This window comes from Paramisgurnus dabryanus, chromosome 24, assembly GCF_030506205.2.
Source record: "Paramisgurnus dabryanus chromosome 24, PD_genome_1.1, whole genome shotgun sequence".
Taxonomy (NCBI): Eukaryota; Metazoa; Chordata; class Actinopteri; order Cypriniformes; family Cobitidae; genus Paramisgurnus; species Paramisgurnus dabryanus.
Window position 1 is genome coordinate 4,439,209 of NC_133360.1, and position 14,361 is coordinate 4,453,569.

Genomic DNA, 14,361 nt, shown 5'->3' on the forward strand with positions numbered 1-14,361 from the left:
ATCCTCTTTCTCAACATCTCTGTCTGAAACCTAAAATTGCATTTCACATGTTACTCGTAGAGTCATTTTCTTAACTTATGTTAAGATGTTGGCTGTTTCATTTAAAGTCACCATTATTGTGATCAGTGGTTGTTTTAATTGGACTTTGACTCTTGACCGTTGGCTTGACAGTGTTTTCTGGCTGCTATATCTAAGTGTGTTTAAAACACATGTTATAGCAAAGAAAAGGCTGTAGTAATTGAATATTGACGGTTGATACATAAACAACATCAAACATAAACATGTAATGAACAGATTTATTAATATAGTTTTCCCCCCATCAGAAGCATCATTTTCTGTTAATAATGAAATACTACAGTGTAAGGTCCAGAACTCTCATAGCAGTTTATTATTCTGAAGGATTTTGATAGTTTGCACATAAACATTAACCGTTGAACAATGTAGATGCACAGACATCAAGAATCTGAGTATGAATCTCAACAATGGTGACAAAGAAAATGGTAAAAAAGTTCATTATTTATTCATGCCGCAGTGCATTCTGGGAGTTCTGGATGAGATTTGTAATTTGTTGATACCCAGCATACATTGCAGCATGAAGCTTTTCATTTTATTGTCACCATCATTGTGATTCATACTCTGATTCTTGATATTTATGTGTCTACATTGTGGAGCAGTTAATTTTTGAGTGTCAGTGTTTCAAAATTCTTCAGAAAGACAAACTGCTAAGAGAGAGCTGGATCTCATACTATAGTATCACATTGTCAGAGAAAGATGCTTCTGATAAGTGTGCAAACAATAAATTAATACATAAGTTTTTATATGATGATATTTAGACTTAATTTACTGAACTGACCACAACCAAAGTATCGCACTCTGCTATAACAAACATGTCTTAAACACACAAAGTTATTGCAATCAAAAGACTGAACAAGGCAAGAGTCACGAGTCAAGTTTAACTAAATCAAACACTGATCACAATAGTGGTGACTTTAAATGAAACAAAATCTCAACCTAAAGTAAGAAAATGACTCTACAAGTAAGATGTGAAGTGTAATTTTAGATTTCAGACAGAGATGGTGAGAGAGAGGATAACAGCGCTTTTAATTCTGCTTCATTGTTACTTTTTAACACTCTGTAAGATTGGGACAATATATACTGTACATCCAGCAGTGTTCATTTAACTCTGGGGATTTCTCTATGTGAGGGCTTCCTGGGGGCTAAGTGAGGGCTGCCCATGCAGGGCCAGCGCTAAGGGGCCAACGTTTCGCCAGTGAGCAAACCTGTGTGGGGCCCTTAGGCTATGCCCATACAGGCCCATCGTAAGCTTACTTGCAGGGTATGCACAAGACTGATGACTTCAGCAGCTCAATGTTAGATGAGATCTTTTGATGACATAACTGATGATCAAACATCTTAAGTGTGGACTTAATTTGCCCTTTAGGTGCAAATCTCTCAATATTTATATTTTATTGTGTTGCTTGGGCGGCCTGAGCTGCTCGACACAGCAACACTGATCTAATCAATAGTGTGAGTTTAGCACAAGACTATCTGTGATCTAAACAGTGGCAGATGTTCATAAACACACGCTTGAAAACATTTACTGGATTAGCTTATTGCTATTGGTGGAGTCACAAAAACTACACACTTCAGTTTACATTTTTAATAGTCTTCATTTTATAAAACACAAAACATCACCAAACCATTAACTGTTTAAGACAATAAGAGGTGAGATAATAAAAAATTGTCTTATCATAACAAATACATTAATAGAGATCATATTTAGGCTACTCAGCTTTCAGATAATTTCAGAATTGACCCATATGACCCAGGGCCCAAGGTCACAAATGTGTGGATCATATGTTATTTGTTTTATTTGCCTTGTTAAAATAGAATTAATCTATCAGATTTATATTTCAGTGAAAAAATAAATTTATTTATGAGAATATGAGCTGATGTTTATAATCAGTAAATAATACACTTAATAGATGAAAATCACCTGAATTGATTTCATTTCTCTGTTTCTGCTTCTGTCTGCTGCTCTTACAGATGTAATAAAAATACTGGAAGTGGATGAGGGGAAATCTGCTGATCTGAAGACTGAAGTTGATACTGACCTACAGACAGTTGAGAAGATAGAGTGGAGATTTGGAGAAACTCTCATTGCTGAAATCAATCCTGTAAACAAAATCCCCACTACATATGATGGTGCATTCAGAGGTAAACTGAATCTGAATCCTCAGACTGGAGATCTCACCATCGATGACATCAGACAGAAACACACTGGAGATTATACACTGAAGATCATCAGAGATGGAGAAACCTCATACACGAGATTCAGTGTGTTTGTCAGAGGTAAGAAACTCAAATCTGTCAGTGTAATAATTATTTTATTATCATCTGTACTGTAATGAACTCTGTCTGTGTACCCTGTCTTGTACTCTTATTTTGAAGTCATGTCTGTGTCATCCATGTCTGTAGTTCTTTGTAGTTCTTTTGTTCATTGGTCCGTGTGATGATTGTTCCCCAGGTGTGTCTTGTTTTCCCTGATTACTCTGTGTATTTAAGCCTAGTGTTTCCAGTGTCTGATGTCGATGTTATGGTGTTTCGTGTTCTTGGTTCCTTGTTGGATTTTCTGATGTATTTTGGTTGTTTTGTTGCTATTTTAATAAAACCTCACTGCATTTGGATCCGCATCCTGTCTTACCTGGATTTTCACCGTAACAGAACGATCGACCGTACAGGATCCAGCAGTGTCCTTCCCCGGTGATTTCCCACTTTCCCTCGTGTGTCCCGTGTGTCAGTATGCTCCGGGTGGATGGTATTCGAGTGCAGGTCTCATCCCCCATCACGGAGGAAGAATGGTGGAATGCACTCGCGGACCTGACTTCCCTCCGGCAACAGGGGCAATCTGTGCGATGTTTCGCCCAAACGTTCTGGTCATTTTCGCTTGGCCTGGACCTCAGTGACTCTGAGCTTAAAAATTATTTTAATGAATGTCTCGATGAACCCGTACCGCAGCAAGAGGTCGACGGGCTGCAAATACTCGATTTCTGGGGCTTCGTGGGATATATGCACAACCGTGGCCGATGGAATTTATGGGAGTTCCCCGCCGAAAGACCCGCGGAGACTGTAACACCTCTTGAGCCAGTCATCATGAAGCCAGCACGCTGCTCACGTAATCGGCGGAGGAAGAAACTCATGCCAGAGCGCCTCGCTGTTAGTACGGACGCTGTTCTCCCGAGTTCTGTTTCCCCTGTGTCAGCGCCCGTGCTCAAGACTGCCGCCACTTCATCCCACTCCATGTCTAAGTTTGCTGTTATTAAACCTGCCCCGGTGTTCGAATTTGCCACTATCATACCAGCCCCGATTTGTCAGAAAGCCACCATCATCACCGTTCCAGTAGTTAAAGGTGCAGTAGTAACACCCGCACCCATTCTCAAGATGGCTCCCATACCCGAACCCATTCACAAAATGAATGCCACACCCACTCCACTTCACCAACCTGCATCGATGAACCCTCCAGCACTGGCTAAATTCCGACATTTAATCACCAATCTGATGGATGTACCATTGATATCTGTACGGATGGCTGGGGTGCCCCGTTCTGTGGCCGCTGCTCGCCGGAGCTCGCTGCCGGCTCTCATTGAAAATGAATGACTTCCGGACACTTTGACGCTCTCGCCGGTGGCGGTCTGAATGCACAGTAACAACGCCCCTTAGCTGTTATAAAATGCACTGGTAACCAGTGGTGTAGTCTACGTGATACGCAGGTATACGCCGTATACCCACTAGAAATGGTCAAGGATTTCCGTATACCCAATAGCGCGAGGATGCGTAACAGCATGGTTTTGTGACATATTTTTAAACTTTTAGTCATAATATAGATGTGAAGCACTGATCATTATACACTTGCCACTTTAGCGGGTTGAAATACATATTAGGCTATATACTTCCTGCCGAACTGCGCGATCCGATCGGCGTATTAATTTCTATGAAATCAAATTACTATAGTGACGCGAAAGTTACTGGGGAGCAGACTGGTGTGACGCCACAGGGAAGTGACAGCAAAGCACCGCGAGAGCGACTCCACTTATCACATGGAGAAAACTGCTTTGAATCGTTCTCGCGGTACTTTGACATCACCAAGAGGTCTGCTTAGCGCCAAATGAAGTCGAACCTGCAGTGTAGCTGCTCACGCGACACTGAGAAGTGAACGAGTGAAGCAGTGCTGCAACATAAAATCCATAGAGCTTACAACGCACATGTGAGTACAACATTTAAATAATCAGTCCAGTTTATTACTTTATCTGGAGGTAAGGCTCTAAATGCAATAAAATAAGCCCGTGATAATATCCTGATGGTTTTTAACTGCAATTCAGTTCCTTCCTCTGCATGTTTGCTTGTGCTTCACAGTGTTAAACTTTCCTTCTCTGTGTTCATTTATATATCTACGTTCAAGATCATCTTGACAAGATGTATATGATCTTAAACTTCTGTGAGGAAATTCATGTCTGCGTTGATGTTCAGTTTAGACTTGCAAATTTTAGGCTACAGGATGGTCTTGTAATAATAATTAAGTATAGGCCTAAGCCTATTTTCATTTTTAGACAATGCTTATATTATATGCAAAAAAATAAGCTTTAATATCAATGACTATGCAAATTATAGTTAATTCATGGTCATCTTAAATGTGTATTAATTAAAAACATATAGTTGTCAGATAATATCTATTGAAAGAGTGAATATTTTTTTCTCCTTTAATGCATGTGTTATCCACGGATTGAAGATTGTAAACAGTTTATTTAATTTTAATTAACAGTTAAGTAACTTTTGTTCCTGAGTTAGATGTTGATTAACACTAAACCAGTCTAAAAATCAGTCCAGTTTCCCCAGCTGTAAACCCATTGTCTCTAAAGTCTTTTTTTTCTTATAATAAACTGACATGTTGATAACACATTCAGTTTATGTGTTTATGAGTACACTTTCAGAATGCTCTAAGTTACATGAATATCTTTACTCTATGCATCTGTGAGTGTGGTGGTGCTTATGAGGTGTCGCGCTAGGACGAGTGAGCATAAGGGTGAGAGGGAAAAATCACAGTATACTCACTACAAAAATCTAGACTACACCACTGCTGGTAACCCACTGCTTCTCGGGGTTTATTGCTTTATTTTATTAAAGTCATTTACACATTAGATGAATTCTCACTTTTAGAAAAAGGTTTTGGGACACCGCTCCAAATCATTGAATTCAGTTGTTCAGTTGTGAAAGGAACTCTTAATGCTTCATCATACCAAGACATTTTGGACAATTTCATGCTTCCAACTTTGTGGGAACAGTTTGGGGATGGTTCCTTCATGTTTCAACATGACTGTGCACCAGTACACAAAGCAATGTCTATATAGACATGGATGAATGAGTTTGGTGTGGAGGAACTTGACCAGCCTGCACAGAGTCCTGACCTTGACCCAATAAAACATCTTTGGGATGAATTAGAGCAGAGACTACAAGTGAGGCCTTCTTTTCCAACATCAGTGTCTGATCTTACAAATGTGCTTTTAGAAGAATGGTCAAAAATTCCCATAAACACACTCATAAACCTTGAAGAAAGACTTCCAAGAAGAGTTGAAGCTGTTATAGCTGCAAAGGGTGCAGTGTCAACTCCATATTAAACCCTATGGATTAAGAATAGGACGTCATTCAGGTTCATGTGTATATAAATATGTGCTGATGTTTATAATCAGTAAATCTGGCCTTTAATAGATAAAAAATCATCTGAATTTATTTAATTTCTGTGTTTCTGTCGCCTGCTGTTACAGGTAATGTAGAAGAACTGCGAGTGAATGAAGAAAAATCTGTCAGTCTGAAGACTGAAGTTACTAAAATACAGAAAGATGATGTGATAGAGTGGACATTTGGAGATAAAGAAACTCTCATAGCTCAAATCAATCCTGCCAACAAAAGCCTCAAGCCATCTGATAAAGGTATATTCAGAGATAAACTGAAGCTGAATCCTCAGACTGGAGATCTCACCATCAATGACATCAGATGGGAAAACACCGGCGTTTATAAACTGAAGATCACCAGAGGTGGAAAAACATCATACAAGACAATATCTGTGTCTGTCAGATGTGAGTACCTGAAATGTTTGAGTGTAATAATGGTTTTATTATCATCTGTACTCTGTTGACAGTATACTGTAGATGTAAGAGGGATTTATGACTATTAACCTACAGTTGAGATTTTTACACTATGTTTAAAGTCGTCATGAAACTGAAGTAGCGATTGTCTTATTTTCACCGTGGTGACGTATATCTGAGTGAAACTGGCTTCTGAAATGAAATAAGGCAGGGCAGGACTTAAATACATCCACTGAGTACTGATTGGATTGTTTGAAGTTGGGTTGTGTTGCTAATCACTGTGATCTTTTCCCGGACCCCGCCCACCTGCCATACCATTTGACCAGAAGTAAAGAGAAATCATTTTGAGAAGGAGATCTGCATTTTTGATTAAAGAGTATGAGGGCACATAAGTTTTTCTTTTTAATAATGAAGCTCACAGATAAATACTTTGTAAAAAAATACCACAATATTCCAAAACAAATTGCAGTTTTTCATTTTAATTTCATTACGACTTTAATGCTTACTTATCTGCTGTATAAACCTGATTCTTAAAGGTGCTCTAAGCGAATTGAAGCGTTTTAGACCATAAAACATTTTTTGTTACATACCGGAAACATCTCCTCACTATCTGCTTGCTGCCTGTCCGCTGATCAAACTGTAAAAAAAACGCGATCTCTGTAGACAGCCCAGGCTTCACAAACGGCAATATCAACAAATGGCCAAACCTAGCCAGCACAAAACAAAACAAAATTCCAGCCAATAAACGGCAAGAAGGATTTGGGGGTGGGGGTTGGGCGCGTTCATGAAAGCACGGAAGGGAGGGGGAGGGGGAGGAGTTAGCTACGCTCTGTCTGTTTGAAAACAGTTCAAACATCAACAGGAAGTGACGTCGCACATTATTCGCTTAGAGCGCCTTTAACTGCCCCACTGAGCAATGCGTCTTAAAAAGACGTCATTTCGACGTCCCATGAGGAGCCAGAATGAAAGTTTTTATGACGTCTTTTTATGACCTGTTCTGAACATCCAATATTGATGTCAAGGGGACCTCCACGCAAAGTAAAACTATTTAAAATGTGGCCATTTTAGACATTATATTTGTATATATAATCTTTATATATGAATAAATGTTAAAAAATATTGCTTATAGATAATTCCCAAATATACAGTTCCACCTTAACTGTCTGGGTCTGCAATCTTGCTGTCTCTCTTTCTCTCTCTCTCTCACTCTCTCTCTCTCTCTATCGTTCAATAATTGAAGTGAAGTGACGTGAACTTCACTCTCCCTCCCACACTTGCTCTCGCTGGATAATTGTTACATGTACATTCTCTAAAGCAATGGCATAACCATTACAATCAGTTGTTTTAACAAAGCATTGTTTTGAAGTAGGACCATACTGACTAAACAAACCAAATTCACTTTATTTTTTGTCATTTCTACGCTCGTTTTTGAGAATTTACAAGATTCTGATGTTTTATTGAACATGTTTTGTCACCATCATGGTGATCAGTGTTTCCTTTAGTTGAGTAGTTTGACTCTTTATTTTTATATTGTAGTGTGTGTGCTTGATGATGGCATTCTTTAAAACACATTATTATCGCACCAAGTGTTTGTTACCAATGCAACTTTCTTGTGGCTTCACAGTCATTACATTGATGGTCAGAAGTGGTGGTATAATATAACTGAAGTAACAACAAAAACAATACATTATACATTTCGTTTATAGGTAAACTTCTGACTAAGTTTTGTTTGGAGCTGCAATAAATACACTTTGGGCATACTGCTGCCTACTGTAACGGAAAATGAAACCTTGTGACTGTACTAAAAAATCTAAAGTCTAGAATTTTTTGACACAAATGCAGACATCAAGAATCAGCCCATGAATCACAACGATGGTGAGTTTTCTAAGTGTTGCAATGCATTGCACCAGCGTATTATAAAACTCATGAGTCCAGAGATTGTCACCACTGTTGTGATTCATGGGCTGATTCTTGATGTCTGCATATGTGACAATAACATCTGGACTTTTAATTTTATACAAGCGCTTCCCAGTGGTGGAATGTACCCAAATAATAAGTTGGATGTGACACCTCAAATCAATAGAGAAATTGAGACAATGCTACATGGTTTACAAAATGAATTTACAGACTTTACATATGTGGTTTTACTGTAGGTAAACTTTAACTGAAGTTATAAGATCCATGTGAGTTTTATTTTTAACAAAATTTTTTTACAACAAATAACATGCTTTAGCAAACAATCTTACAAAGACCAAACACTACTATAAAAAGTCAAAGAGTCAAACTACCCAACTAAAGGAATCACTGATCGTCATTAGGGTGACAAAAGATTTTCAATAAAACGTCAGCATATACATCTCTGTTAATTAAAGAGAGAGAGACAGAGAGAGAGAGAGACAGAGAGAGAGAGCATTTAAGGTGGAACTTTATCTATGAGCAGTGCTATGTTTTTGAACACTCATTCATATATAAAGATTACATTATTTTATCAGCTTAACAAATTTTTTCTACAAAAATACTTGTGATGTTTATGTTTTTGTGACTCAGAACTCATAGACCACATTTGTATAAAATGTTTTTGTATTGATTTCCCGAACCCCTTTTGGACGTCTACCTGACATCCAATAGGGGTCATAGTCAGACGTCCAGATACTGTACCAGATCTGCACGTTGTATAGACGTACAGATAAGAGCCTGGACCAACCGACCTAATATAGACATGATCTGCACGTCCAGCGGACGTCTCATGTTTGGTGGGGCAGGTTAAGCAACTTTTTACACTTGTTATATTGAAAGAGTTAACTGAGACAACACATCTGCACATCGTTTCTGATATTTGATGGGTTTTATAGTAACATTGATTTGATCATGACAACTAGATTACTGATATTTTATATAAACAATTAACTCTTTCCCAACCAGCGTTTTAAAAAAAAGTTGCCAGCCAGCGCCAGCGTTTTTTCATGATTTTCACAAAAGTTTAATGCCTTCCAGAAAATGTTCTTCTTTAAATATATAAACATACAATATATCAAATGAAAGAACAGACCCTCTGCTTTCAAACAAAAAAAAACCGTTTCATCCTACCTTCAGTAGTTCTTTTGTAATCAGCTTTTGATTATGGTTAGGTTTCTGCAAAAACACCACATTTTGAGCAAAAAGCAGAGATAATTCAATTTTTGTGACGGACTTTTCATAGAGATCCCATTCAGAGCGATCTTTAAAACAGACACGGACATGCAGCTGCTTGCCATAGGGCAATACTTCCGGGTTTAAAAAGTTGGGGACTTTATGCCACCTGGTGGATAATAGCGATATTGCAGAAAGACGGAAATACTCGTCATTGGCGGGGAAGCGTTTTCTCTTGATTGACGAGATATCTCGTCAATGGCGGGGAAAGAGTTTAACACACTGACTGAATATTTAGTGAGTTAATAACACCAGTATTGAACAACTGATATATTTTATTATACAACAGTTCTTTCTGGTTCTCGAATCTGATTGGCTAAAAGGGCGTGCAATATTCTACTGATAACGGCACAGTAACCGCTTCACCGTCGTATCATTCCCCACCTAGTGAATGGAGGTCCTAAACAGGCTCATCTCTGAATGGAGAAACTGCACACACACGGACACACACAAACGCGCTGTTTTGAATCACTCTCCGTGTGTCTCATTAGTTCACTAGCTCGTAAATCAGTGTGTGACTGTGAATCCCAAGTTATTATTTCGTCAAAGATCAGCGCTCTTGGATGTTATGTTAAACTTAATGGGAGTAATGTATTGTCACATCGTGTGGACGATTAACACTTGGAAAGAGGAATGGAAACTATTTTTTTCTGGAGCAATATCTCTTCTCAGAATGCGAAAACACCGTGGAACTGCAGGTAAGCACCGCAGCTTTTAAATGTGGACATTGATCATTTACTTTATCGTGACGTGACTATTAAAACATGTTATGAGATATCGCCACTGGTATATTTATAAGCAGCATGCAAAAACATCTCTCTGACACTTATAAAAAAAACGTTTTATATAGTACTGACAAGTTTAATAATAATCGAGTGCTCGTATCGCGTTGAGTAAATGGGAAAGCAATAGTAACGTTATACAAGTATAGTTTTATTAACTTTTACCTCGCGCCAAAACAATAACAACACAATAAAAAAACAAGTAATAGTTTGATCATGACACCAAATACTGCTGATTTGATCTAATTTTGCCGATCAAAAACAAACAAGGCCAACATGAGAGCCAGGGAATCCCTGTCAGAGATATAGCCCAGAAAGGGCGGTGGTCAGCGGGGCGAGTGAACACTGACGTCAGCTCATGCTTTGGTTTCATTCGTACCGAATCTCACTAAGCAAACGTTCAAACAGGCGCTATCTTTACTAATCGACTGCAGATTTAAATATAATACATATACATTCTCGACTGAACTAATCTTAAAACTACACTTTGTGACCAAGAAACGGTAATATAAAGAAACGGCTTTTCCGTCCATTGAGTTGTTATGAGATTCAAAGCAGCCGAAAGTGTTAATTGTCATTCTGGCCGCCCTCAAATCCGTGGCGGAAGAAGTAGTTCCCAAACAAAGAGGCTTTTAAAATAACTCCGTTGTTGTTTTCTAGTTTTCTTTTTTCAAATGTGTGCCGTCGAACTGTTGTATAAAAGCAATATCGCTCTCGGAGTCGTGTGATATAGCTCTAAAAAAGTTTCACTTACTCTTTGCTTAAAGTTTCACACCAAACAATACTGGCTTACATTTATTTAAAGAACTTTGATGTTAATTTTCCTTGGGTAACTTTTTTGTCATTTCCAGATTTTTTGAAAGAAACACTAACATATCAACATGTTCCTGAGTCAGTCTTGAACGTCTTGGGCTTACAATATACCCTGCAGTACTGAATACTCTTTCAGATGAACAGCTTGATGCAGCAATGCACAGATACTTCCTGGCAAACTCTGATAGTTGAGGTAGTGTACCCATATTTGTTTTCCACCATGAAAGTGGATCATCCTCAGCACTGACCTCAGGCATCTGACTGTACACCAAGAACTCACCATTTAACTCGTCACTTGCAGTAAGCTGTGTTTGACTTGAGGATGCTGGTTCTCCTTTTTCTTTCTTTTCCCCTTGTATGGTGGAGAGAAGTTGCTTCAGGTCAGTTTTGGATTTTTTAGAAGGCCTCACTTGACTTGACTCTCCAGAAACTTGAGATACATTTCCATCATTGCCCATTTTCTTCACCTCATCCAGGAGACTTTGCTTCACATCATCCTTAAGAGAAACAAAGCTGTTCTTAAATCTTGGATCAAGGTAAGTTGCAGTGTTTAAAAGAAGCTGTAGCTGCAGGTTATCATAGCGATGCCGAAGATACTCGTTTATCTTCTCCTTCATCTCCTGGGTTAATGCAGAGTCACTTTGTTCATAACTGAGACAATCATATACCTTTCAAAGCAATGGCAAGACTGAGGACAGGGTGGTATGTTTTTCCCCACTAAGTGCATCTGTAAAAGGACTGAGAGGCTCGAGAACTGCTTTAACAGTTTCTAAAACTGTAATGTCCGTGTCTTTTGGCATCAGATACCATTTTTTCCTGTCTTCAGCCAGCACAGCACAGACAACCTGCTGTTGCTCCAAGAAACGTTGCACCATATCGTATGAAGAATTCCAGCGAGTGGGTTCATCATGAATGAGTTTATGGTCTGGAGAGGAGAGATCTTTCTGTTTTTTGACAAGCTGACGTGAAAGTTTTGGGGATCTTGTAAAGGCAGAGATTGTTTTTCGGAGCCTTGACAGCGATGCAGACACCCTGCTAATCTCTAATGCCTTATTTACAGCAAGATGGAGATTGTGTCCAAAGCAAGGAATCCAGGTGTAGTCTTCGAAGGCTTTTTTGTTATTTGTGGCATTATCAGTTGTAATGCCTGACATTCTTATGATGTCCAAATTCCAGTCTTCAAGTTTCTCTTCAAAGGCCTCCTTCAAACTTTCAGCAGTGTGATCTGTGTTGAGACCACAACAGCCAAGGCACCAGGATTGCAATTCCCACAATTTGGTAATGTACTGCAGAGTTACAGACATAAAAGTGTCTGCAGTTCTACTTGTCCAAAGATCTGTTGTGCAGCTGTAAAACGGTTTCTCTCCGAGATGCTGGATTATGATATCCCTCGTTTCATTGTACAGGCGGGGAATCTCTGTGTACATAAAAAAGTTTCGGCTTGGAAGCTGGTATTTTGGGTTTAGGTGATGAAGCATTTGCTGGAATCCACGTTTTTCAACCGTGTAAATGGGCACTTGATCTGTACATAAAAATTCTGCAACAGCTCGGTTAAGTTTTCTTGCTTCAGGTGAGTTTTTGTCATATTTCTGCTGCTGCTGAAAAGCATCTGTAACTGTTGTCTGTTTTAGAGTTTGCTGAGGTGTTTGATGATCATCCTCAGTCTGCAGCTGTAAAATAAAAAAATACTCAAGTAAAGCAATAGACTTGAGTCTGACCAAATGCTACATTAAATTGTTGACACTAGCTAAAACACAATTTTTCAGTAACAAACCTTAGCTTTTAAAATAAATGTAGGTAAATTACAGTGTGCAGATAAAGTGTACTGTATATCACTGTTACATAGATAAAACTGTATTATTGAAAACAATTTAAAATGCTATTCCATTAGTTGGATTATATTAGATAACATGACCAAACAATAAACAAAAGTTAAATAGCAATTATTTTTCTTAGGGTTGATCAAAAATATATTTTCTAAAATCAAAATTATTTATCTGTTAACATTAATTAATATTTGTAAATGTTGTTTTAATTAATGTCGTAAAAATATATGTTCACTCACTGTAAGCTGATGTTGCATGAAAATGATATCTTATGGTAAAGTGTTATCAAACTATACAGGAGATAACACGTGTTTTAGTCAATTCTAACTTTAATTTATTCCTAAATGAATTCATTTTTTTAAACTTGCTTAAAAAATATTTAACCAAGATTAAGCCTAGAAGTGCTTAATGACAAAAACAATATTAACCATACATTTGTATATTTTCTAACACATATTTTGAATACACGAGTCATTTAAAAATCCTCTGGTGTGTAAAAGATAGCAAATACCACAATGTTCGTCTGTTTTTTACCCTAACAAAAGTTATAGGAGCAATAAATGATTAATGAAGAAACTTTTTTTCTAATACGCATTATATTAGCGTTAGCCGCGCCTATGCTAATGATTAACTGCGCAAGCAGCGATCCATTTTCAACCCGACACTCAAATTAAAATACGCCATAATATTCATAACAGAAGCTCTAAGAACAAAATTAAATTGAAACTTACCTGCTTAAACTCTCTCATTAGATCCGGATGCCTGTCTTTAAGGTGCTTTATTAAGTTTGAAGTGTTTCCTCCTCTTGAGAGAAAACTTCGGTGACATCTTTTGCAAACTGGTTTTTGGGGATCTATAATGTTACCCTTGTCATCAGCTGCAAACCCAAAATATCTCCATACGTGGCTCTTTCCTCCTTTCTTCTCAACAAGTGGATTCTGAGCCGCCGCTGCATCAGCAGCACCGCCGGTCGCCATGTCTCAGTGCTTATATAACGAGGACGCGACTGCGTGCGCACCTTGCGCATCAAGAACCGGGTTGACCGGGTACCCGGTTCTTAAAAAAACGTGGAACCGTAACTTTTTTTTTTTTTAGTACCGGCTTGGTACCGAAGTACCGGGTCTTTTGACAACACTAGTCGCTTCAGAGAAAACTCTTGTTTTCATTGCTTTATTCCAAGTGTATTTTAATCGTCCACACGATGTGACATTATTGTGGTACACCCTCGAAAGTTTACATCCGAGAGCGCTGATCTTCAACGGGCTTAGGGCATGGAGAAAATCACTTCCAGTTGGTTTCACAGACTGATTCACGAGCTAGAGAACTTATTGAGACACACAGAAAGTGTTTTAAGCAGCATCTGTGTCCATGGATGTGTGTGTGCCACCATCCACCTTGGAAGCCGCTTTTCCAGTCAGAGATGAGCGTATGACTGTTTAAAGAAACCTCCCTCACTAAAATGACCAGTAGGTGGCGGAATGATACAAACAGTGAAGCGGTTACTGTTATGTTATTAGTAGAATAAAGCATGGCTGGGAAGAGCTCTTAGCCAATCAGATTCAAGAACCAGAAATAACTGTTGTATAATTATGTTTATATTTATTTACTGAT

General features: G+C 38.4%; 1 protein-coding gene across 10 annotated transcripts in view; it reads left to right on the forward strand.

Annotated features, from left to right (window-relative positions):
• The window catches only part of LOC135721219 (uncharacterized), a 72,124-nt gene that overhangs the window by 16,712 nt on the left and 41,051 nt on the right, over positions 1-14,361 (forward strand). For 9 of the 10 annotated variants that reach the window (XM_073813591.1, XM_073813590.1, XM_073813589.1 and 6 more), the window contains 2 exons: positions 2,047-2,352; positions 5,820-6,131. In XM_073813591.1, the coding sequence (XP_073669692.1) occupies positions 2,047-2,352; positions 5,820-6,131 (618 nt within the window). The remainder of the gene's footprint in view (positions 1-2,046; positions 2,353-5,819; positions 6,132-14,361) is intronic. The other variant, XM_073813592.1, reaches the window with a different exon arrangement.